Source organism: Cnephaeus nilssonii (assembly GCF_951640355.1).
Source record: "Cnephaeus nilssonii genome assembly, chromosome: 1".
In the NCBI taxonomy this organism is placed as follows: Eukaryota; Metazoa; Chordata; class Mammalia; order Chiroptera; family Vespertilionidae; genus Cnephaeus; species Cnephaeus nilssonii.
The window spans coordinates 115,595,525-115,617,790 of NC_137072.1; the positions used below are offsets into that span (position 1 = coordinate 115,595,525).

General features: G+C 57.4%; 1 protein-coding gene across 5 annotated transcripts in view; it reads left to right on the forward strand.

The window, feature by feature from the left end:
• The first annotated feature begins 2,078 nt into the window (after window positions 1-2,078).
• TBC1D14 (TBC1 domain family member 14) overlaps window positions 2,079-22,266 on the forward strand; it is a 79,317-nt gene continuing 59,129 nt past the window's right edge. For 3 of the 5 annotated variants that reach the window (XR_013813410.1, XR_013813411.1, XM_079768709.1), the window contains exons 1-2: window positions 2,079-3,922; window positions 12,682-13,417. Coding sequence is in view for 3 of the 5 variants with exons in the window: in XM_079768709.1 (XP_079624835.1) it covers window positions 3,817-3,922; window positions 12,682-13,417 (842 nt within the window). In the remaining 2 variants the exon portion in view is untranslated. Of the gene's footprint in view, window positions 3,923-4,272; window positions 4,420-4,611; window positions 4,633-12,681; window positions 13,418-22,266 lie in introns of those variants that run through there. The other 2 variants (XM_079768710.1, XM_079768711.1) reach the window with 2 other exon arrangements.

Sequence of the window (22,266 nt, forward strand, 5' to 3'; positions counted from 1 at the left end):
CCTCCGCAGAATGAGCCGCACCTTCCTGGGCAGAGGCATGGGGTCCCGATGGCACCTGAGCAGACTGGCCTCCACTGTTCCTCCTCCTCCACAGGGCAAGTCGCCGCGAGGGTGGAAACCGATGCCGGCACCGCCTCCCGGGAGGGGGAGGCCGCCGGCTCTCAGCCCTGTGAGGAGGCACCTCAAATTCCTGAGCACCCCGTGTGCCATTGCTAAGCTCCCAGGCTCATGGGCAGATCATCTTAGAGGCCGCTGACCCAGACCCAAGGAGGCTATGTCCAGGGGGCCGGGAGAGGGGAGGGACGCTATGGGATAAAACCAGGCTGGCTCGCCCTGGCTGGTGTGGCTCAGTGGATAGAGCGTCTGTATGTGGACTGAAGGGTCTCGGATTTGATTCCAGGTCAAGGGCGCATGCCCGGATTGCAGGCTCGATCCCCAGTAGGGGGCGTGCAGGAGGCAGCCGATCAATGATTCTCTCTCATCATTGATGTTTCCCTCTCCTCTCCCTCTGAAATCAATAAAAAACAACAACGAAAGCAGCCCGGCTCAAATCCTGCCTGTGGACGCGGAAGCTGTGGGGCTGTGGGTGGGAAGGTTCCCCTCGGAGCCTCAGTTTCCTCCCTGCCACGAGAGCAAGGATGTAGGGAGCGCACACACATGCAGGGCTGGGAGGCTCTGCTGTCACTCCTCCTCTGTGGCCCGGGCTGCCTGCTAGGGCCCTGGGGGCTTCACAGAGACAATAAGGTGCCTGGAGGTGGCCCGGAGGTGGCTGGAGCCCAGTGGCAGCCTGGGGGGCGGGGATGTGGGGTAAGAATTAGGATGATGTTCTGGGGTAACGTTTTGAGCCACCACGGGAGGGAACTAGGCACTAAAGGAGGAAGGGAGAGCCTGGAAGAGGCAGAGCAGCTGCGGTGACGGGGATGTGGGAGTTCAGGGTCTCTGGGCGCAGCAGGGAGCTCTGTGGGGCTGGAGACACCTCAGCCCCAGTGACAGAGCCTCACGCATGGACAGGTTCAGTGGGTCAACCGGTGTTGGGGCTGCGTGCCCCTGCTCACCTCCACCCTCTGCACCCACCTCTGCCCTCTGCCCTCCGTCCCCACCTCCCAGGACTTCCACGTAAAACCGGATTCCTGTTCTGATGGTGGCAGCAGCAGGCAGCTGGGAGATGCCTTAAAAAAAAAAAAAAAAGGCTATTTGGAAAATTCCACTGTGGTGTGTCGTAACGGGAGCCCCACTCCCAAGTGCTTTCTGTTCCTTTATACCCAGAGCCTCAAGGCCTCCAGCACCTGCACCTCTTAGCAATCAGTGAGCCACAGGAGTCCCCGCCCTCCCCGTGCCCTGGGCTTGGATCTGTGTTTCCGTGTAACTCACTTCTTCCCGTCAGTGACTTGGGAAGCTCTGGGAATGGGTGGCCCTTGACTTTGGGCCAGACCCACCTGATCCCAGCATTCCCCGCAAAATGGGGCGACGAGCAGCACACGGGGCTCCCTGGGGCAGTCAGACGCTCAGTCTCAGGGCTCTGGTCAGCACTGTGTCAACAGCAGGGGTTTGGCCCTCACTGGTGACCAGCCTCTGGGAGCCTGCGTTTCCCCCTCCACAGAGTGGGAACAGCTCCTGCCTCTTCTCGGGGCGCCGGTGAGAAGGGCCAGGGACTCAGCCCTCCTCCCCTCCTGCACGGGCACAGCAGTCTGACAGACGACATCTCCGCTGGTTACGCAAACCATCATCCTGCGTTTGGTGCCCTGTACTTATTTTTATCCCGATTTCCAAGCGTTTAAGGGGACAGTAATCCGATTCACCCTCCCGTCGTCTCCTAAATTTCACTTGGTGTCTCTTGAAGCAGGCCTTACCCTGGGCAAGTTTAACGAACCCCCGTCCTGCAGAAGAGACCCTTGTCCGCAGCTCCCCACCGACCTGCAGGCCCAGCACAGCTGGGGGCAGGGAGAGGAATTCCACGCTCTTTGGCTTTATACTTTATTTAAAATTCAGTATCACTCTCATAACTTAAGCATTTCCTCTGTGCTATACGATAAACTCTAAAGTTTTTTTTAAATGGCTCCATTCCGTTAACCTTCCCTCACTGTTGTCAATGACCCGGTGGTAATGTCCTCCCTCACGCAGTCTGCCGGGATTTGGGTGGTGGGAGGGGCGCTTTTGACCAGGGATTCTGAGTGCGGTAGTTCTCTCTCCTGCTTCCTTCTTTGCTGAGGCCACGCCTTCTCCCTGTTTGAATGTGCTCCTTCAGGAGTCCCGCCACCCCGAATTCACGGATTTACCCTAGTGCAGGCAGGAGACAGGTAGCTGTGCCTGTTGAGACTGAGTGGACACGGTGATGGCTCTGGTGTGAGGGTCTTGCTGCTTCCGGCAGCCAAGGGCGGAGGCTCCCTCCTGCGGCCGCTCCGGGGGTTGGGACGCTCTCTCCCGTGTGCACGACCACACAGCTGAGCTGGTTCACTGTGTTTTTCATCTTGTGACGAGGACTTGCCTAGAGCACTTGTGGGTGCCGGTGACAAATCACACGCTGAGGCCCCAGGAAGGCTCTGGGCCCAGTGAAGTGGGGACAGGATGGGTGGGGCAGCAGGATGGGGAGAGGGTGAGAAAAGGGCAGGCAGAGGGCGCAAATGCAAATCTGTCGACCACAAGTTCTTTTTGGTTCTGGATTCAAGACCATGGTTCCTTGTCATTGTGGGGTTTTAAAACCCTAAGACTCAGAATGAGGGCTGGGAGGGATTTGTGGAGTCACAAGGAACACGGTAAAAGCAGATTTACTAATCTGATGTATTGCACCGCTAACGAAGTCAGGCCCGAAGCAAGCCTGTACTTTCCCGTGTTTTCTTAAAATAAGCTGAAGGAGACCTGGCATTATTTTCACTTCAAACCACTGAGAAACTGAAGCACTGATAAAGCTGCTATTCTGCACCAAGCCCTGTGAGGGTGCCAAGCGTTTGTAGAGCCGTGACAGCCCAACCCGCAGGACCGGGGCGGACAAGGGAATCTCCCAGGGCAGCTTCCGGATGGTCCCTGTGGTGGGGGTTCTCGTCCCCTTCCCGCCGCACACTCGGCGTGGTCTCTGGGGTTTCCTCCCGGGTCCTTCCGCCCGTGGCAGCGCTCGGGGCTCCTGATTGGTGCGATCAAAGGCGTTCGGGCTCCGAGCCACTGGCTTTTCCTCTAGCCTCGATGCCCCCAGAATACGATGGCAACTTAACCAATAGTGAGGTGCCTGCTGTTTGCCAGGTGCAGGGAACAGAGCAGTCAAGAGGAGGAGCCGGGTTCGCCTCCGGAGGCCTCCATTCCAGGAGGACGGGGAGGACCCGGAGCCACCCAACCAAAGCTTTGGAAGGTGGTCGGGGCGGGGCCCCTGGCTCCTGACCCCGCCCAGCTACTGGCGGGTCCGGGACCTCGGGCAGGCGGCCTCTCCCATTCGGTGCACGGCTCTGACCGCAGACCCTGTCCATTTGCTTCTGCAGTGTTGACCGGAAATGATGCACGGGCCCTGGGCCAGCGGTTCCCACACTTGTCTGTACTTCACACAACTTCCAAAGCTATCTCACTTCCAGACCCCCTGGCCCGGGGAGTGGCCTAGGGCTTGGCACTTTCAAAGATCCCAGGCGCCGGCACTGGGCTCAACAAAGGACACCTCCCCGAAAAGCCCGTTTTACAGACGAAGAGACTAAGGCCGGGCAGGGAGGACCCCGCAGCGACGTCCCCGGGGCCGAGGTCGGGCGCGGGGTTCGCCCACAGAGGCCTCCAGCTTCCAGCCAGGCGGGGGCGGGGACCCCGCCCCGCACACCTGCCCTGGGGCAGGGGCGCCCATCGATGCGCTCCGCCGCTCGGCTCCCCACGCCTGGTCCCTGCCGCTCGAGCCCCTTCCCCCTCCCGGCCGCTTCCCACTTCCAAGATGGCCGCGGGTGGAGCCGACCAGGTAAGGAGGCCCCAGGCGGGTGTCCACGGGGGCCCCGCGGCCACCAAGATGCTCTCAGACCCCCCTCGCGGCTCCGCCTGGCCCTCGGGAGAGACGGGGGCCGGAGACGCCGGCCGGGCCGTCGGCGGACGGGCGAGCGGGCCTGCGGAAGGGCTGCGGGGCGAGCGTCCAGCTCCAGGAGCGGCGGCGGCGAGGCGCGGCGGGCGGCGGCAGCGCGGGCGGAAGAGCGGCCGCGGCCGGCAGGGGGCGGGGCGGGGCGAGGGCGCGCGGGGCGGGGCGAGGCGCGCGGGGCGGGGCGAGGGCGCGCGGGGCGGGGCGAGGGCGCGCGGGGCGGGGCGAGGGCGCTCCGCTGTGGGCCTAGGGCGGCTCGCGCGCACCTGCTCTCGGCCGCCGCCGGCCGCGCTCCTGGCGAACTCGCCGCGCAAGTTGCGGGTCCCGCGGGACTTGGGGTGCCGGCCCCCCGGCCCCGGGATGGCGTCGCGGCCGAGCTAATTCGGGTACTGCGGGCTGTGGCGGGGGCGGGGCGGGGAGGGAGGGGCCGGCGCGCGGGCGCTGCCACCTGCTGCAGCGCGGGCCGGAGCGGGGGGCGGCCGGAGGCGGCCGGGAGGGCAGCGCGGGGCCGGGTCCTGCCCGGGCGCCCCCTCCGGCGCCGGGGAGCGCGAGGGGCCCGGGGGACATTGCGGCGCCCGGCGGCACTCGAGCGCCGCTCGGTGAGACGCGCGCCCGACACGCTGCTTTTCCGGAACTTGACGAAAAGTTTCCCTCAGATGCGCGGGGCGCGCGGGCCCGGAGCGGACCCGGCTGGGCGCGCGGACCCGCCCCTCCCGGCCGCCGCGACCTTTCCTACTGGGGCCCCGGTCCCAGGCACCTGCCACCCTCCGCTGTGGAGCCCCTGGCCCCTTCCTTCTGGGAATCCCGCCCCTGGGCCCCGACGCCCTCCTGGGATGCCTGTCCCTCGGCGGGGACCCCCTGCGCCTCGGTGGCCCCGGCTGCGAGGCCCCCGCTGTGTGTCCGGGCGCTGCCCAGGCGGCCCCGGGGCAGGGAGCCGCGTGGAGGAAGGAGCGGACGGCTGGCGGCCGCGGGGGGAGGCCGCGGGGGGGAAGGCCCCTGAGGAAGCGGAGCGCTGGCCCTGCGCACCTCGCCGGGCATTGCGGGGCAGGGTCCGGCCTGGCCCCCGGAGCCATTTCTGCCCAAACTGCCCAGGGCACCATTTCCACCAGCGGAACTGGGAGCGTTGCTTTGGAAAGGGGTCTGTCTGTGCGGGAGGCTCCGGGGCCAGGACCGCGGTCGCGGGGGGCGGGGGGCGGGGTGGGGCGGCGGCGGGGGGAGGCTGCGGGGGGAGGCGGGGGCGGGGAATGGGGGGGCGGCGGCCGCAGGTGGGTGCTGCGTGGCCGCTCCTCCTCCCAGCAGTGGACGCTTCCTCTTGCCCCGCTCTCAAGTCCGGGTGCGGTTCTCCCCACCTTCTTACCTGCCCAGGGGTTACCCCTGCCTCCCCTCCGGAGCTGGGCTGCCTTGGTTGTCCTGTGTGTTTGACCCCTTGAGGCCCTGGGCTCCACCTGACCCCCAGCCCTGTGAGAACCCCGGGCACTTGGGGTTGAGTGAGTGCCCCTCCGGGAAACATTAGGGAGGCAGAGGGGGCTCCAGACTCTGCTCCCCTCGGGGTCCTGCATGCCCAGCAGGTGGGAGGTGGCGGCAGGTCCCCGCCCAGCGCCCCGCTCTGCCCTGAGCTGGGTTTGCCCCAATGTGCGGACAGTGTTCCCAGTGTGCCCCAGCCTCCCTGGCGTTGGCTGCTGATCGCCCGCAGTTCTCCCGTTAGGCACCCTCCCTCTGCCTCTCTACCCCTCCAGTCCCCACCCCTGCACCTCTGCCCCACTCCCCTCTGTCCAGTGGGTGGATGTCTGTCCTTCATGCCCCCACTTCCTCTTGCGGGTGCTCTGCCAAAGGCCTCCTGGTGAGGACCCAGCTTATCAGAGCAACTGGTTTTGGAGTCTGCCTCTCCCCTGTTGGTCAGCACATCTGACCTTCCTGTCGCCGCCTGCCCAGCGTGTTGTGCTTGCTGGTGGATCTTGGAGACCTTGGTGGTCATTAAAACAGACATTTACTCGCGTGAAAGGGTTTTAGGGAAATGATTGTGTTGTTAATGTTTGGTTTAGGGCGGGCATAAACTTTCTAGGGCCCGGGCTGTTTAGAATTCTAGATTGTCAAGCTGGAAGGACCCCAGGTAGATCAGCTGGGCCAGACTTCTCATTTTACAGATGGGGAAGTTGAGGCCCAGGCTCAGTCAGTGCCACAGAGCAAGTGCGAGGGGAGGTGTGAGTGGCAGGAAGAAGCTACGGGAGGCAGTGCAGGTGGAAGGGCTTGCTGATGCAAATGAGCTGCTAAAATAGTGGGCGGAGCTGCCGGGCCCTCTCCGGGCCCAGGAAAGAACACAGCCAGCTCTTCTGGGGCTTAACTCGAGCCTGGCACCGAGCCTGGCACCGTTCCGAAGGCTTCTGGTGGATTTCTTCCCTAATCTCGTCAGCTGCCGGAGGAGAGAGGGTCTATTATTGGCCCCGCTTTACTACATAGAAAGTGAGGCATAGGACGATTAAGAAACTAGTTTAAGGTCATACAAAATGGAGGAGCTGGGATTTCAACCCAATCTATCTTCAGACCCTGCTGCACCCCCCCCCCCCCCTTATTTTATTTTTAAAACTTTTCTATTGAAGCTAACATACATACAGAAGAAAATTATTAACTGTTTAGCTTATTGATTGTCACAAAATTTAGGGCCTGTGTTCTTAAGCACTCCAGCAAGCCATATATGTGGGCCTTGATGTCAGGCCTGGTTTGAATCCAGTTTCTGTCGCTGTGTGAACTTGGGTGAGTTCCTTAGCCTCTCTGAATCTCAGTTCTTCACTGTACTTGCCAGGCGTGTGATGCTTGGAGCATGTGATAGTAGCTAGCATGCTTGGTCATGGTAAATGTTTGGTAAGTGATTTCTCTTTTTTTAAAAAAATGTATTTTTCTTGATTTAAGATAAGGAAGGGAGAAGGAGAGAGAGATAGAAATATCAATGTTGAGAGAGAATCATTGATAAGCTGCCCCCTGTATGCCCCACACTGGGGATCGAGCCTGCAACTCAGGCATGTGCTCTGACCAGGAATCGAACCGTGACCTCCTGGTTCATAGGTTGACAATCAACCACTGAGCCACCGGCTGGGCTAAATGATTTCTCTTATAAATAACTAGAGGCCCGGTGCATGAAAATTCATTCACTGGAGGGGGGGTCCCTCAGCCTGGCCTGCCCCTCTCACAGTCCGGGAGCCCTCAGGGGCGGGAGGCGACCCAGCGATCAGGGGAAGGCGATGCCTCATCACACCTCTGCTGCTGCCACTGCCGGCAGCACAAGCCTCGGCCGGCCCTGGTTACCTGAGCCTCAGGCGGCCCTGGGCGGCTGGGCAGCCACCATCCAAGGCTTGCCTGTGCCTTGGGCTGGCTCTGGGCGGCTGGGGGGCTGAGGGGACTGGGCGCCGCCATCTTGTGGCTGTGGGTGCCACCATCTTTGAGGGCGTGATGGTCAATTAGCATATTCCCTCTTTATTAGATAGGATTGAGATTACACATTATGTTGGCTTTGTTCAGTGGTCTGAATGTCTTGCTAACCTGTCAGTTGCCTCTTAATCAGATGGGTACTTACATGATGGCTGGTTTGGTATTTCACTAAATGTAGCTGAAACATTTTGGGATGTGCGGAATCCCCCATGCATTGAGAGTTCTTGATTGAAAATGCCCGCCCCCCCCCCCCCCCCCCGTGCCTTTTAAACATAACCACCTTTGGGCAGTATAACTCCAGTGTCTGTTCCCCAGGGTTCTAAAGGAGCCTTGGGACCCTCCGCAGTTTAACCCGTTTCTCCCTGGTTTGCTGATGGACCAAAGCTTCCTTACACATTGTGTTAAATGCCAGGTCCCTAGAAGTTGCCACTCACCCCCCAGAGGACTATATTGAGCTTCTAAGAAATTCTTTATTTTAGGATTTTTAAAAAAAATCCTAAAGAATAACACATTTAAAAACACATTTAAAAATTCAACTATAAAGCTCTCCATTCTATGTATGACCCCGGCACAGCCACTTTATTACATGTTACATATACCTTCCATGCCTCTGTCTTCCTGTCTGTGGGTGGCAGTGACAGGGTCGTTGTGGGGGTTATACCGATGGTGGGTGTGAACACGGAACACGGGGCCCAGCGTGTAATGCACACTTGGTGAGCAGAGCGGCTGCTCCTGTGAATTGTTAATTGTTAATGCTGAGGCACCTGAGACCTGGAACACCCTGTGCCTTTCTTCCCAGGAACCTCCCTGCCTGAGCCAGGGCCTGGGTGAGCAGGAGAGATGGGGCTTGGTGCTGGTCAGCCCTCTGAAGCGGGCTCTCCCACGCGGGAGATGCCACACAGATAGCGGTGCGCTCGATCGGAAGAATAAACTAGGGGGCCAGGGGCGGAGCTGGGTTGATGGGAGGCGTGGCGGCGAAGGTGAGTGCACGCAGTCTCCTTGGAGGACAGCAGTGTCCCCGTGCTGAGCAGGTGGCTCTCCTCTGCAGGACCCAGACAGGAGCCTGGACAGGGAGGGCTGCGTGGATGGGCAGCATCCCTTCTCCTCAAAGCCACCCACGAGGGCACCCCCTCCCAAGGGAATAACGAAGTCATTTGGTTTTAGCTCCATAAGCTCTTCCTTTTATTTATGAAGAGCTAGCCAAGACTTAGTCCTGTTGCTCTTTAAGGCGGATAAATTAAACTGTTGCTTCAAGATGGACCTGGTTTTGAAAGCCTTACTGGAAATCAGTGGCAGAGCCGCTGCCCGCTTTCTGACTGTTAAACCTGAGACGCTGCCCGTGGAGGGCAGGGTGTTCCAGTCTCAGGCGCTGATCTTTGCGACCTCAGACCTCAGTTTGGGGCCGGTGGGTAGCATTCAGACGGCCTTGCTGCCTGAACTTAACCCTCCGGTACCCTTGGCGTCTGGTGTGCTTCCTCTTGTCTGGGCGGTGAGGGCTAGTCTTTACACCGTCTCCCGCGCTCCCATGGCTGGTGCCGGCTGTGCCCAAAGACACCGAGAGCCTGGGGTGCGCCCCCGCTGTGGGGGCCACTGCTGCGGGGCGGGGGTGCTCGGCCACAGCGGCTTGGACTTGGGGAAACAAACCTGAGGAGGGAGGAATTGTGCTTGACTTCCCAACACCATCGCCTGCTGACAGGGTTCCTCGCCGGCTAGTCTGGCGGCAGCCATGTGCTCAGGGTGGTCACCGCTTCCCTGCTGTGTCTGTCCGCTCACATGCCAGGAGCTCCAGGGGACGGATTTTCTCCCTCCTCTCGTTACCTCCACTGCTTACCTTGTTTCTGGGACATAACCCAGCTCTCAGCAGATGTTTCTTGGATGGACTGTTCCTGAAACCTGCCCACTTAGAACATAGCCGTTAGTCCTAATTAATTCAGCAAATAGGTTTTTGAATCCTTAGTCCATGCCAGGCCTTTGGCCAGGCAGTGTGTGCAGAGCTGTGAGTGCTGCGCCTGCCTGACGCTTAGAAGCCTGTGCGAGGAGACGGGGTCAGCTGTAGATCCAGTTGTTTCAGGAGGAGTGTGGCCAAAGGGGCCGGGAAGAAGGAGGGCCTGCGGCTTCCGGCAGAGTGAGGAAGGCTTCTCAGAGGAGGTGGCCTTGGAATGTTCCGGGTGTGTCTCCTGATGGCACCTGTTACCAGCTCCCCGGGCGCTGAAGACAGAGAGGACCTTGGGCACAGCGCCGCGGTCCTGGGTGTGGAGAGAACTGAGAGTGGCTGGGGAGGCTGGCAGGGACGGATCGGGAGGGCCCTGTGCCAGCTCAGGGAATTGAGGCTTATTCTGTCTTTAGAGAACGTGTGACTTGGAGGCGGGCCAGCGGCAGCTGGCCTCCTGGCGGGCTCCCACAGTCCCCCCTGCAGCCTGCCTTGGAAGCACGCACTCTGAGCGCGAGGCAGGGGCTCTGGAGGCGGCTTCGGCCTGGCACTGGGGGCACCAGGTGGCAGGGTGTGAGGGCAGGCGGCCTTGGCCCTAGCAGATTTTGGTTTTAGAGTGTGTTGCAAGCGGAAGTACTTCTTTCCTTTTAGGTTTATTTCCCCGAAGGCTAACACCCTGTTCCTGAGGTTTAAGGAACTTAAACTGGACTTGGAACCAGCCTCAAAGGTGGCTCAGCCTCAAAGGTGGCTCAGCGTCTCCCTCAGAAGAGGCTCTCGGCTGCTGTCCGTGACCCCCACGGCCGAGGGGAGACGGAGCACGAGGTGTTCCTGCCATTCTGGTGCCAACATTTCAGTTCATGTTCTGGCAGGGACTGGAGCTTTCCATGTGGCTAAAGGAGAGGAGAGTCACGTTTATTGTGTCAGATGCAGGCTGTGGTGTGCTAGCGCTTTCACCAAATCTCGTGTCATTTATCCTCAGGCCTACCTGGGATTTCTGTGGTATGGCCCCATTTTCCTGCTGGGGAGGAGGGAAGTTGAGGCTCAGAAAGGTTGAGCATCTCCCCCGAGGTTGCCCCAGCTGCTAAGGGGCAGAGCCTCTGCTCCCCTGAGGGCTTCCTCTTGGGGTCGGCTTTTCACCCTTGGCTGTGGGAGTGTTGATGGTGTTTTGATCATCTAATTACCTTTGACATCGCCAGAGATTAGCTCTTAACGATGCACTAAATATGTTCCTTTCCATATTTTCCTTTTAATTAAAAAAAAAAGTAGAACTTTCAGGTTCGTGTGCGTTGGACTCACTCTGTGCGTGCCCGTCTTATTTCAGGGTTCCCCAGGGCAGGCTCAGGTGGCTTGTGTGGCCTTGCCCGGGAGTGGCTCCAGCCCAGGAAAGCGGGCGTGTGAGTCGCAGGCTTTTAGAATGTGCTCACGGGGGCCGGGGCGCTCAGACCCTTCGGAGGATGCACTGAGTTTTTGCTCTGTAGGTTGGAGAACACTTTATAATTTCATTGTTGTATTAAACTCTAATTTTGTCTGTAGCACAGTGTGGTTCTACCTTCCAAGAGAAGTTGGTAACCAATTAGCATAACATCATGGTTAGATCTTCCTTCCTTCCTCGCTGGGTCACAGTTCAGGCTTTTCTGTGTAGTGCAGTCTGTTTCTGAATTCTGCAGCTTGATTTATTCCTTCATATTTCTACTCTTTGCTCCAGAGCTGTACTGACTGGTTCCTTCCATCGCCGGGAGGGAGAGTAATCTCTCCTCCCTTTTCTGCTCTTAATGACTTTGCTTTTGCTGTGTTGACATTGAGAGGAGGGCCAGGCTTCTGGAAGGGGAGCAGGAAGGCTCTTTGTAAAAGCTACAACGGCACCCGAAAGAAGAGTGGTTATCACTGTTCTGCCGACTCCAGAACCTTCTGCTACGCGCTGTTTGTGCCTGCCGGGGCCGGGGGCCTAGTGAATGCTGTTCTCCTGGTGCTTTGTTTCATTCTCCCAAGGCAGGAAGGGAGCGCTCGGAGTAGAACCCAGGCACGTCAGGCTCCGGAGTCCCGTTCTCTGGGTTGTTCTGCTCCATGGGTCAGGTTTATTTTTATAAAAAATATATTGATTTCAGAGAGGAAGGGAGAGGAAGAGAGATAGAAACATCAACGATGAGAGAATCATTGATCGGCTGCCTCCTGCACACCCCCTACCGGGGATCAAGCCCACAACTCAGGCATGTGCCCTGACCAGGAATCAAACTGTGACCTCCTGGTTCATAGCTCCATGCTCAACCACACCAGCCGGGCCATAGGTCAGATTAAAATGCAGCACCAGGTCTCCTTAGTTTTGAAGTTTTAAAGGACAGTAGAAGGTGACATAACACATGCCAGGGTCCTCAGTCCTCTGGGGCTGTGCTGTCCAGGCCGGTGCAGCTCTCACCCCCTCTTCCCACCCCCGTCTTCAGCAGAGAGCTGTCGGCAGGGCCCTGGATGTGTGTGTCACTGGCGGCTTTGACTCTTCCCACTCAGGTCTTTATTGTAGGGTTATGGTATTTATTTTCCTTTATTGTTTATCCGTCTTCACTGAGCCAGCCTTCCGACCTGGTTTTCATAACTGCAAACTAAGCCATTCATCCACTAGGAATGGCCTACCTGGGGGTTAGTCCCATAGATCCCAGCCCTGCCGCCAGGTAACAGTGTGATCTTGGGCCTGTTTCTTAACCGCTTTGAGCCTCAGTTTCTTACCTCGAAGTCCTGAGTGAGTTGACTGAAAAATTTGTGGAGGGCATGCTAAAGTGGGCGTGGCTGGGGTAATCTCACTGCATGTGGCATATACAATTTATCTTCTCGTTTTCTAAAGCAAAATGATTTTTATGCTGTCTCAGAACAAGTAGAACCTTGACTTCTATATGGGTTATGAATTCACACACTTCCGACAGAGGCAGCCTGTTTATCACCGAGAAAACACACACATACGAAAAAGCAAAACCCTGCCTCTCCTGGCGCAGTCCTCATGCTGCCGCCGTGTTCTCCTGGGGGTCAGCGGTGTGACTGGTGGGTGGTGATGAGGATGGCAAAGATGACATTTTATATATTTTTACCCTACGCGTATCCTTTGTGTTGTCTTCCTGTTATTTTACATGACGATCGTTTATGTTAAAACTCTGGCATCTGGCTCTGAATGAAAAGTTGGGTCTGTGGGACTTCTTCCAAGGGCTCCTTCTTTAGAGGGGTGTCAGGACATTCGAGCCGTGCAGCAGAGGAGTGGCGTCTTTGGCTTTTACGTCCACTGCCTAAATTCCCATGTTGATGTTTTTTCTAGTTTCTCCTTGGACCAAGATGACTGATGGAAACCTTTCCAGCTCTACAAATGGCGTGGCCTTGATGGGCATTCTGGATGGTCGGCCAGGAAACCATATTCAGAACCTGCAACACTTGAATCTTAAGGCGCCCAGATCCCTCTCGTTGCCGGAGTGTGGGTCCAAGCTGAAACTCGGGGCTCTAGACCAGCACAGCCTGCAGTCCGTGGACTCAGGCATTCCTACCCTAGAGATCGGCAACCCGGAGCCCGTCCCCTGCAGCGTGGTCCATGTGAAGAGGAAACAGTCTGAGTCGGAGATAGTTCCTGAGCGGGCCTGCCAGAGCGCATGCCCGCTGCCGTCCTACGCGCCACCAGCTCCCACCAGCGCCGAGCGGGAGCAGAGTGTGCGGAAGTCCTCCACGTTCCCCAGGACGGGCTATGACTCGGTGAAGCTCTACAGCCCCACCTCCAAAGCCCTGAACCGCAGTGATGATGTGTCCATCTGCAGCGTGTCCAGTCTCGGCACAGAGCTGTCCACCACCCTGTCCGTCAGTAATGAGGACATCTTGGACCTCATGGTCACGAGCAGCTCCAGTGCCATTGTGACCCTGGAGAATGACGATGACCCGCAGTTTACTGACGTCACCTTGAGCTCCATCAAGGAAACCCATGACCTACACCAGCAGGACTGTGTTGATGAAATTGCAGAGGGAAGTAAATTGAAAAAATTGGGACCATTTAGTAACTTCTTTACAAGGTAATGCCATCTTTGTTTCTCCAGAGGATCGAGGTTGTTGCATTCAGACCAGTTGAACTGTTCTTGTCTGAAACGTGTGTGTGCTAGGAAACCCTGTTGAGCAGGCCCTGTGTCAGGCAGGTGAGCAGGCCTTTCCCCAGTAGCCCAGAGTCCTGTGGGGTGTTGCTGGACTGGTCTGTGGGGATGCTGCTTTTTGGTTCCTCGCTGTTAGCTGTCACTCTGTGTCCCTGGCTCTCTCGCACAGTCTGTTGTCACTTCCCGCCCCTGACCTGCTACGGCTGAGGGTGACCCACAAGGGGTCCGTGTTACCAAATCAGCAGCCTTTGTCGGCCTGATTCTCTGAAGGGCCCTTTACGCTAATACCTGGAGTCTCCCGGGCCACCCAGAGGGTGCTGATGTGGTTGGTGTCAGAGTTAGTAACCCACATTTCTAACTCCAGCCCCTATTTGCATAACCCAGGCTGGTATTTCTGGGTGTCTGTCGCTGCTGAGATGTGTGCTGTGACCTGTGTTGGGACTAGGCCATGCACCCTACTCCCCATGGTGCCCTGTCACCCAGGAGCCAAACCAGGGCTGCTGGGGTCCCTGTGTCTCGCCACAAGCCCTGTGGGGACAGCTCCTACCGCTTCGGCCTCTTCTCTGTGCTTTCGTGTTTTCATTCGGCACGTGTTCGTGTCCTAGGCTCTGCTCTTGGCAGGTGATACGGGAGTAATGCGGTGGTAGGAATGGTGATAAGTAATGACTGTCGGTGGGCTTACAGGCGGTGGGAGTAGGCACAACAGTCAGTCTCACAAGCAAGCGGGAGTGCTATGAGGAGGGCACGGCTGTGGAGAGGGTGTGCGGAGAGCGGCCATTTGCTCACAGCTGCTCTGCAGAGGGCCCTGGCCCAGGGCTTGGCAGGTGGGAGCATTCCTGCGGTCGACGCTGGCCGCCCCATGTGTGTGGCCCCAGCAAAACCCATGCTGGGCACTGCATACAGGGCGTTCCTTCCAGATGGTGCGATGTGCTGGCATCAGGCGTCTGTGACTGTGGGCACGCACGCCAACCTGCCGCTGCCTCAGCTGCTTCATCAGCTGAATGTGGGGGCCCTTGCAGATGAGTCCAGGACCCGTCCTGAGTGAGCCTCTGACCAGGGCTGTGTTGTGTGGGCACCTTTTCTCTGATGTGCTGACAGACAGGCATGGGGCTCCCAGGAGTAGCCTTCCTGGTCTCAGAGTGCATCACTCAACCATTGCCCTCATGGGGAGGGACCCGGGAACTTTAGGGGAGACTGTCCCTCTCCCTGCTGAGGCCATGTCCTAAGGGGGTGTAGTGGCCGTTCAGGTTGGTGTGGCTGCACGGACCCCTTTACTCAGGCCAGTGTTTCAGCGTTTCCTGTTTATGGTACCCCTGGGTGCCTGTTCAGGCTCCTCAGGATCCATCCCTGAACTCCAGAATCAGGACCTCAGCGAAGGGCCCGGGGGATAGGCTTTCGGAATCCCTTGGGGTTCTTGGCAAATTTGGGAAACCTTGCTCACAATGCGGGTGGCTGGGAGCTACACAGAGGAAAGAGCTTAGCTTTGGAATTCAAGAGACCTGTACCCCATATCCTAGCTGTGTGACCTTGCAAAAGTTACTCCACCTCTCTGAACTAGTTTTCTCATCTCTAAAATAACATTTTAAGAGCCTAGCACATGGTGCTGCTGTGTTCACGTACGGTGTGCTCTTACCTTTGTCGTCCTCGACACCCTTGTGCTTTCTGTCTCAGCTTCCGCATCTGCAAAATGGGGGTTATGAGACCTACCTCTTGTAGTCATGGGACAGAAGTGGGTCACACATGTGAAACAGTACAGACCAGACAAGTGTGAACAGTACAGACCCAGACAAGTGTGAACAGTACAGACCCAGACAAGTGTGAACAGTACAGACCCAGACAAGTGTGAACAGTACAGACCCAGACAAGTGTGAACAGTACAGACCCAGACAAGTGTGAAGCAGTGCCGACGGAGCAAGCCTTGAAGTCTCAGTTGCTTGTTGTGCTTCTCCTGACTGCCTTGTCTCTGTCTGTTTCGGAGCCTCTTCTGTGCGATCATTTCTAAAGCTGCTGGTTCTTGAAAATCCTTTTCAGCTGTTTGCCGCCGAAATCAGATGTCGCCTCTTTGCTTTATTCCTTGGTTGTCTCCTTATCCTTGTTCTGATGGCTGAGACATTATCGTGAGCCATCGCTAAGTACCCGTGGGAAGCTAGTGGAATATTAATGACAAATGAATCAAATATGAAATCATGGGCATGTCTAGTGAGTTTTGTCCTAGAATCTTCAAGTATTAGAGGAGAGTGTCAATCTAGATTTCCTTTGAAGAGGAAAGGGCTCTGGGCCAAAACTGTTTGGAACCTACTAAACATTTTACAGGTGAGTGAATTTACAGGGGAGTTACAGAGAGGGCCTGGCACACAGTAGGTACTCAGAGGACTGCAGGCTGTGTGAGTTTCTGTTGAGGGCAGGTCCTTGGGGGTTCCTAGCCCAGGCTCCTGAATCATCCTGTTTCTTCACTTTATCCCCTGAGCCCAAGCGACTCTCTCTACCCTAGCGCCTGTCTGTTCTCCTTATCCTCACTGAGTCAAGTTCTAGGTTGTAGAAGGAAGCGTAGGCAGGATCGTGGGAGGCTAGTCTAGGACAAAGGCGCTCGGCGGGAGGAAGGGGTGGAGATGGTCAGGAACCTGTGGTCTGAGAAGCAGGCCTGTTGGTGACTCCGGCTGCTTGAGGAGGGTGACCTGGAGGAGAGGGAGCAGACGAGTAGCCGGAAGGCTGGCTTGGGCCTGGCCACTGCCAAGTGGAAGCTGCAGGCCCAGCTCTCATTTTTTTCTTTCATTCAGGCTGTGATAAGATCCCTGTGGCAGACTCCACTCTGGGCTTAGAGATAGTCCCTGCCCTCAAGGAGCTTACTGCTGGTCGGGAAGACAGACCAGGCACTGTGGGGCAGGGCGAGGTCCAGCGGTCCAGAGCACTGGGTCAGGAGTCAGGCTGGCTGGGTTCAATGTGAGCGCTCTTACTTAACAGCTGTGTGACCTTTGGCAAGTTACTTCACCTCTCTGAGCCTTAAATGGAGCATAAAACTACTGTGCAAGGTTAGAGATCAAATAGGTAAAGCATCCAGCACACTTCTTGACAATACCTAAGTAGTAGCCACCTATGATTCCAATAGAAATAATTATCATTTCTGAAAAACATTTTCTAAAGCCTTTTCTGGTTCTTGTCTCGACATTGTGCTTACTCCAGTCCGTCCACTAGTGAAGAAGTTGCCTCAAGATTTCTCCCCTTTGGCATTGTTGGCCTTTTGGGATGGGTGAATTTCTGGGCACTACAGGCTGCTTGGCAGCCTCCCTGGCCTCTGCCCACTAGATGCCCGTCACAGCCCGTTTTGACAGTGAAAAATGCCCTAGACATTGCTGAATGTCCTGGGGCGGGGGGTCAGAACCACCCAGCCTTTGAGAACCACTGAGCTAGCAGGTTGTAAAATGTTGGGATTTAATTGCTTCCGTGAAGGAAATTTACGACTGTAATGCCGTTTGAGCGGGATCCTCACCTTGGATAGAGGGGTCCTGTGATCCCAGTGTGGTTATCAGTGTTTCTGTGGAGGCCCAGGCGGCAGCTATGAGAGGAGCTCAGCAGCACGCTTGTATTGCACGGGAGGCGGCTGCTTCTGAGAAGCCCAGGGTTTGGGCTGCTCATCGGCTCTGGTCTGGAGGGTAGTGATTAGCTCTGACCACTCACGTCTTCCTTTGTGGAACCGCTTATTAAGCTCTCAGAGAGATGCTCCAAGTCCCCTTTGCTGACGAGAGATGCTAGGATGGAAGGAAGGGGCTTGCCGGGGGAAGACACAGGCAGAGGGAACAGCTCGCGGAAGGCCGGGGGGGGGGGGGGGGGGGCGGGGGGGGTAGGGAGTGTGTGTGTGCATGCACCTGGCTGTGTTTAAAGAACTGTAATGATGCGTTTTTCCGGTCTGCTTCCTGGCTGGCTGAGGGCCCCTGGGGGCACGGTCTATGTCTGGTTCACCCTGGCATCGAGTTGTAAACCAGAGATAGAAACGAGGAGTGTGGTGGTCAAGAGCCGAGCTGCTCAGACCCAGGTTTGAACCCCAGTTCTGCTATTTTTGACCTGTGACATCAAGAAACTCACTTAACCTCTGTGATCCCCAGGGGTACAGGATGACATGGGTTAAATGTTCCTCTTATAAAGAGTTGGTGTGAGGGTCAAACGAGATAATACAGTAAAGCTTTGGGCACAGACCAGGAATGCAGGTTGGATTTCTGGCCTGGCGTTCTGCCTTTGTAGGTTGGGGTTTCACATAAGAGTTCACTTTTTTAAAAAGGCCCTGCTATATGAACAAGTTTGAAACCATTGGCTTAGAAAATAAGTCCCCGGCTTGTAGAGCACTTGCTGTGAAAGCGCTCAAGCAAAATTTTAGTTCCTGTACTGACCTGGGCTTTGGGGTGTGATTCTTTGGGAGGTGACATGAGCGGGGCTAAGGGAGAAATGTGCTCTTTGCTTTCCTTTGAGGGGTGAGTTAGCTTATGAGCAGGTGGGTGCCCTCCGAGGTGTGCGGCAGCCAGAGCCACCTGGGGCTCGCCAGGTGCCATTCTCAGACTTTCATGTGGTCGCCTTGTTTCACTGCCAGCAGCCTGTGAGAGAGTGTGATGTGGCCGATCTGTGGGCTGGCTTGTTCATGCTCCCGACCGCTTTCCTCCGGGGCGCCTCCTGCACTCTGCAAACCGGAGCCTTAAACACGTGCATTTCCCAAAGTCTCTTGCCGTGGGGTTCTGGGTGTGAATTGGGGGCCATGTGCGAGGGATTTGAAGTTTGGTGGAGGCCACTTTTCTTCCCCTCGGGCTGGTTTCTGCTATCCAGTGATGCCATGGAGGCGTGAGGCTCTCCTGCAGCAGCATCCTGTGGTGACGCGGGGGTGGATGAATGGCTGCAAGCTGTGGTGGCTTCCTGACCTGCTGCACCCTGGGGTTCCTTAGTCCAGGGGCAGCTCAGATGCGGCAGCTCCCTGCTGCGTGAGGTCTCTATCCAGGGAGCCATCCCCGGGGGCCCAGGTTAGAGCTGATGACTTCAGCCCTTACAGTGATTTCCAAATCATCTAACTCCTGGAGTTCAGTCCCTTCCTGCTTGAAGTTCCCGGGGTGGCTTCTGTATCCGCACTGAGAGCTGGTGGGTTCAGGTAGGCACTGCAGATAATTCTCATTTAGGTGAGGAAACTGAGGCAGGGGTGGCCAAGTAGCTTGCAAGGGATACAAAAATGATACAGGGTTTGGGTCTTGAGCTTGTTTCTTATCTGGAAAATAGAAATAAGTTCATTTTCAAAGTGTTGTTGGAATTAAACAGGGAGGAAATGTACATGGATGTAAAGCACTAACATATGACAGGCATTTCATATCTTTTCTATCATTATTATTCTGCCTGACCGACTAGTTTTCTGCTACTTTGACCATTTTAGAATTATCATCAGTGAACTGAGATGTAACATTGTAACTGTGACTTTTCTACAAAATGTGCTTGCTGATGTTCTTGGTGACTTTGCCCCGGTATCAGGGATACACAGAAAACCCGCTGAGTATCTGAGCTGCTGGGTGGTGTGTGTGCACGTGTGTACGCACCATGTGCACCTGGGAAGGAGCGCTGGCTGCTGTTCTCTTGACCTAGCGTTTCCTGGCGTGTGGTCTTGGGTGAGGCAGGCACTCAGCTGTCTGGGGCTGTGTCCTCGTCTGCAGAGTGAGCTGCGGATCCCCCTCACAGAGCTGTGAAAATGGGAGGAGACCGAGCTCCAGCACAAGATGACGGTCTGCACGGGAGCCGAGGAACCGAGCTGCTGCAGGGGCTCCGAGCGGCCTGGGAGCAGCTCCCCCGGAGGAGGCAGCAGCCACCTGTCCCAGCCGGCCCTGCACCCCCCCCCCCCCCCCCAGCACTCACAGGCTCCGTAGAGATCGTCTCTGCCCCGGAGATGGCGGAGAGGCTCACTGCATGGGCTCCCGATGCCGAGCAGGCACTGGAACATGCCCTTGTCCAGCTCCAGATGCCCGCCCTTTCCACAGAAGCCTCTCCACCGCCTCCTGTAAGCTGTGCCAGGAGCACCTCGGGGAGCAGGGGGAGCGGAGCTGCAGCCGGCGCAGTGCAGGTCTGCGGGCCAGTGTCGGAGCTGAGGGGTCCTCTGCAGCCGTGGGCGGGAGAGGCTCACCTTTCCGCCCTCGGCTTGGGCGACCCCTTCCTGGAATAGGTTCCATTTCTGCCCCTCCCTGCCGCGCACACTTTAAATGAGGAGAACCCACCGGAGATCCCAGGACGCGGAGGGCTCTCCTCCTGTGGTTCCCTGGCTCCCAGCCCGTGCCCTAGGGCAGTGCCATCTGTGGGTCCCCCAGCCCGTGCCCTAGGGCAGTGTCATCTGTGGGTCCCCCAGCCCGTGCCCTAGTGCAGTGCCATCTGTGGGTCCCCCAGCCCGTGCCCTAGGGCAGTGCCATCTGTGGGTCCCCCAGCCCGTGCCCTAGGGCAGTGCCATCTGTGGGTCCCCCAGCCCGTGCCCTAGGGCAGTGTCATCTGTGGGTCCCCCAGCCCGTGCCCTAGGGCAGTGCCATCTGTGGGTCCCCCAGCCCGTGCCCTAGGGCAGTGCCATCTGTGGGTCCCCCAGCCCGTGCCCTAGTGCAGTGCCATCTGTGGGTCCCCCAGCCCGTGCCCTAGTGCAGTGCCATCTGTGGGTCCCCCAGCCCGTGCCCTTGCGGGACCGCGTCTCACTCATCCCATGCTGGCACCTAGCGAGAACTCAGCAATGCTCCTCACATAGTGAATTCAGATGCCATTCATTTCCTCGGTGATATGTACCCAGGACCCGGTGCAGCAGCCAGCAGGCCCCTTCCCCCGAGTACAAGTACCGATGGCACTGGAATCCGCCGCAGGCCACAGCTGCAAGAGCGGCCCCGTCAGGCTCAGGGCTGGAGAAGTAAAAAGCAGGGTGCCCGGGGAGGAAGAGTGAGGGGGGAGGTGCATTTTAAGTGGGGCGGTCAGGGAGGCTGTCACTGGACAGTGACATTGAGCAGAGCTGTGAACGAGATGAGGGAGAAGAGTGTTCTGGTCGAAGGAGCCGCAGGAACGGAGGCTGTGGGGCTGGCAGGGGCTTGCCTTGTGTCTCACATGTCTGTCCTGTGGCCTCCACCCTCCGGTACCCACGTCCCTGGTCCCACAGCGGGTCATGCAGGCTTCAGCAGGGGCTCCGTTTGGTCATCGTGGGTCTTAGGTTGGGGCACCGTCGGTGCTTATGCTGGAGTCTGCTGTGCTGTCCAGTGCGTTAGCCACTAGGCACATGTAGCTGTTTAAATTTCATAAAAGGGAAAACTCGGTTCCTCAGTCACACTAGCCACATCCCAGTGCTCAGCAGCCACACGTGGCCACTGGCTGCCTCGTTGCACAGCGCGGATTTGTCCTTGCCCATCACTGAGGGGAGTTGTGCCGCTCAGCGCTCATCTACTTGGTTTAGGTGACAGTCTGTGACTATTTTTAACCTTGGTTCTCGTCGATGTAACAAAGCTGCACACGGTGGTTGAGAAACAAATCAGTATGAGGCGCGTGAAGCCAGGGAAGCTGCGGAGGGAACTGTCCACAGGCCTGGGGGAGGGGGCGGAGGCGGCAAGGTGGCCGTTAGTAAGGCCGGTGTGGACAGGCCGACCCGCTTCCTCCTGGAGCTGGGGCCGTGGCTGCCTTGCAGGGTGCTGAGGCGTCACGTGAGTCCGGCGTGACGCTGCCTGTGCACGCCAGCGCGTGTTTAAATGTCCTGGAGCTTTAGTGCGGTGGAGGCAGAGGGGCCTGACCTCTCAGGGCTGGTTCTGGGGCGCCTGTTGTGCCCCCAGCGTGGGGACAGAGGACTTGGTGGGCACTCAGAGTGCGCCAGGAGGTGACTGCTCTGCCTTCTGGCGAGACGGCTGTGCAAGCTGCTAGCGGCTGCGCTCTCTGAACCTTGGTCTCCTATCTCCGAAACGGCGATAACGGGCGATGCAGGTAAAGTGCCCGGCACGGAGGTTGGTGCTGTGTGCTCACCGGAATCTATGAGGATCGCCTCCCTGCTTGCTGCTTGAAAGAATGAGTGAGTGAGTGAGTGAGTGAATGCTAGTAAATGCCAACTCATCCAGATGAGCAGCAGAAAAGGGCAAACAGAAACAAGGGATTTAAGCCGTCCTGAGGGCGCGCACCAGCGGTTCCTTTGTGTTACTAATGGCTTGATGAAAAGCAGGCCCCGCTTGGTTTTCTGTGATCCAGCCAGTTCTCCAGCAGGAGGTGAACTTAAGGGAACAGGAATAGTTCTGTCTCCCAGCTGGGCTTGATCTGTTTCCTTCCCTTGGGTGGGTTAGGAAAGTTCTTTGATCTGAGCAAAGAAACCTTTTAAGTTCAGCCGCCCTGCCGGTTGGGGGCTGACATTGAGATCCCTGTTCACCTCCGGTGGGGGGCGGAGACTCTCCCTGTGGAGTCAGGAGCGTGCAGGAGTGGCGGGAACTGAACCGAGAAAGAACTGCGTGTCTATGTACCATGTAGTCTCTGTCCTGCTCACCGGCCAGACGGTGCTCCGGTAAACCTGAGGCCTCACTGAGTTCCCTGCCGCGCCTCTGTCCCTGTCCTTAGAAATGTCACAGCTGTAAAAAAGGTCGTTTTGGGGAGGCGGGGAGAGGGAGAATGTGTGCTCTCTGTAGGGTCCACTTGGCCTCCTGAGTTTTGGAACACCCCATGTGCTGGCTCTGTCGGGAAACACAGACTGACTTCATGGGGACTCCCAGGCTTCTGTGCTCAGGTGCCTTGCCAGCCTGCCTTGGTTCTGCCCTTGGTGAGGTTAT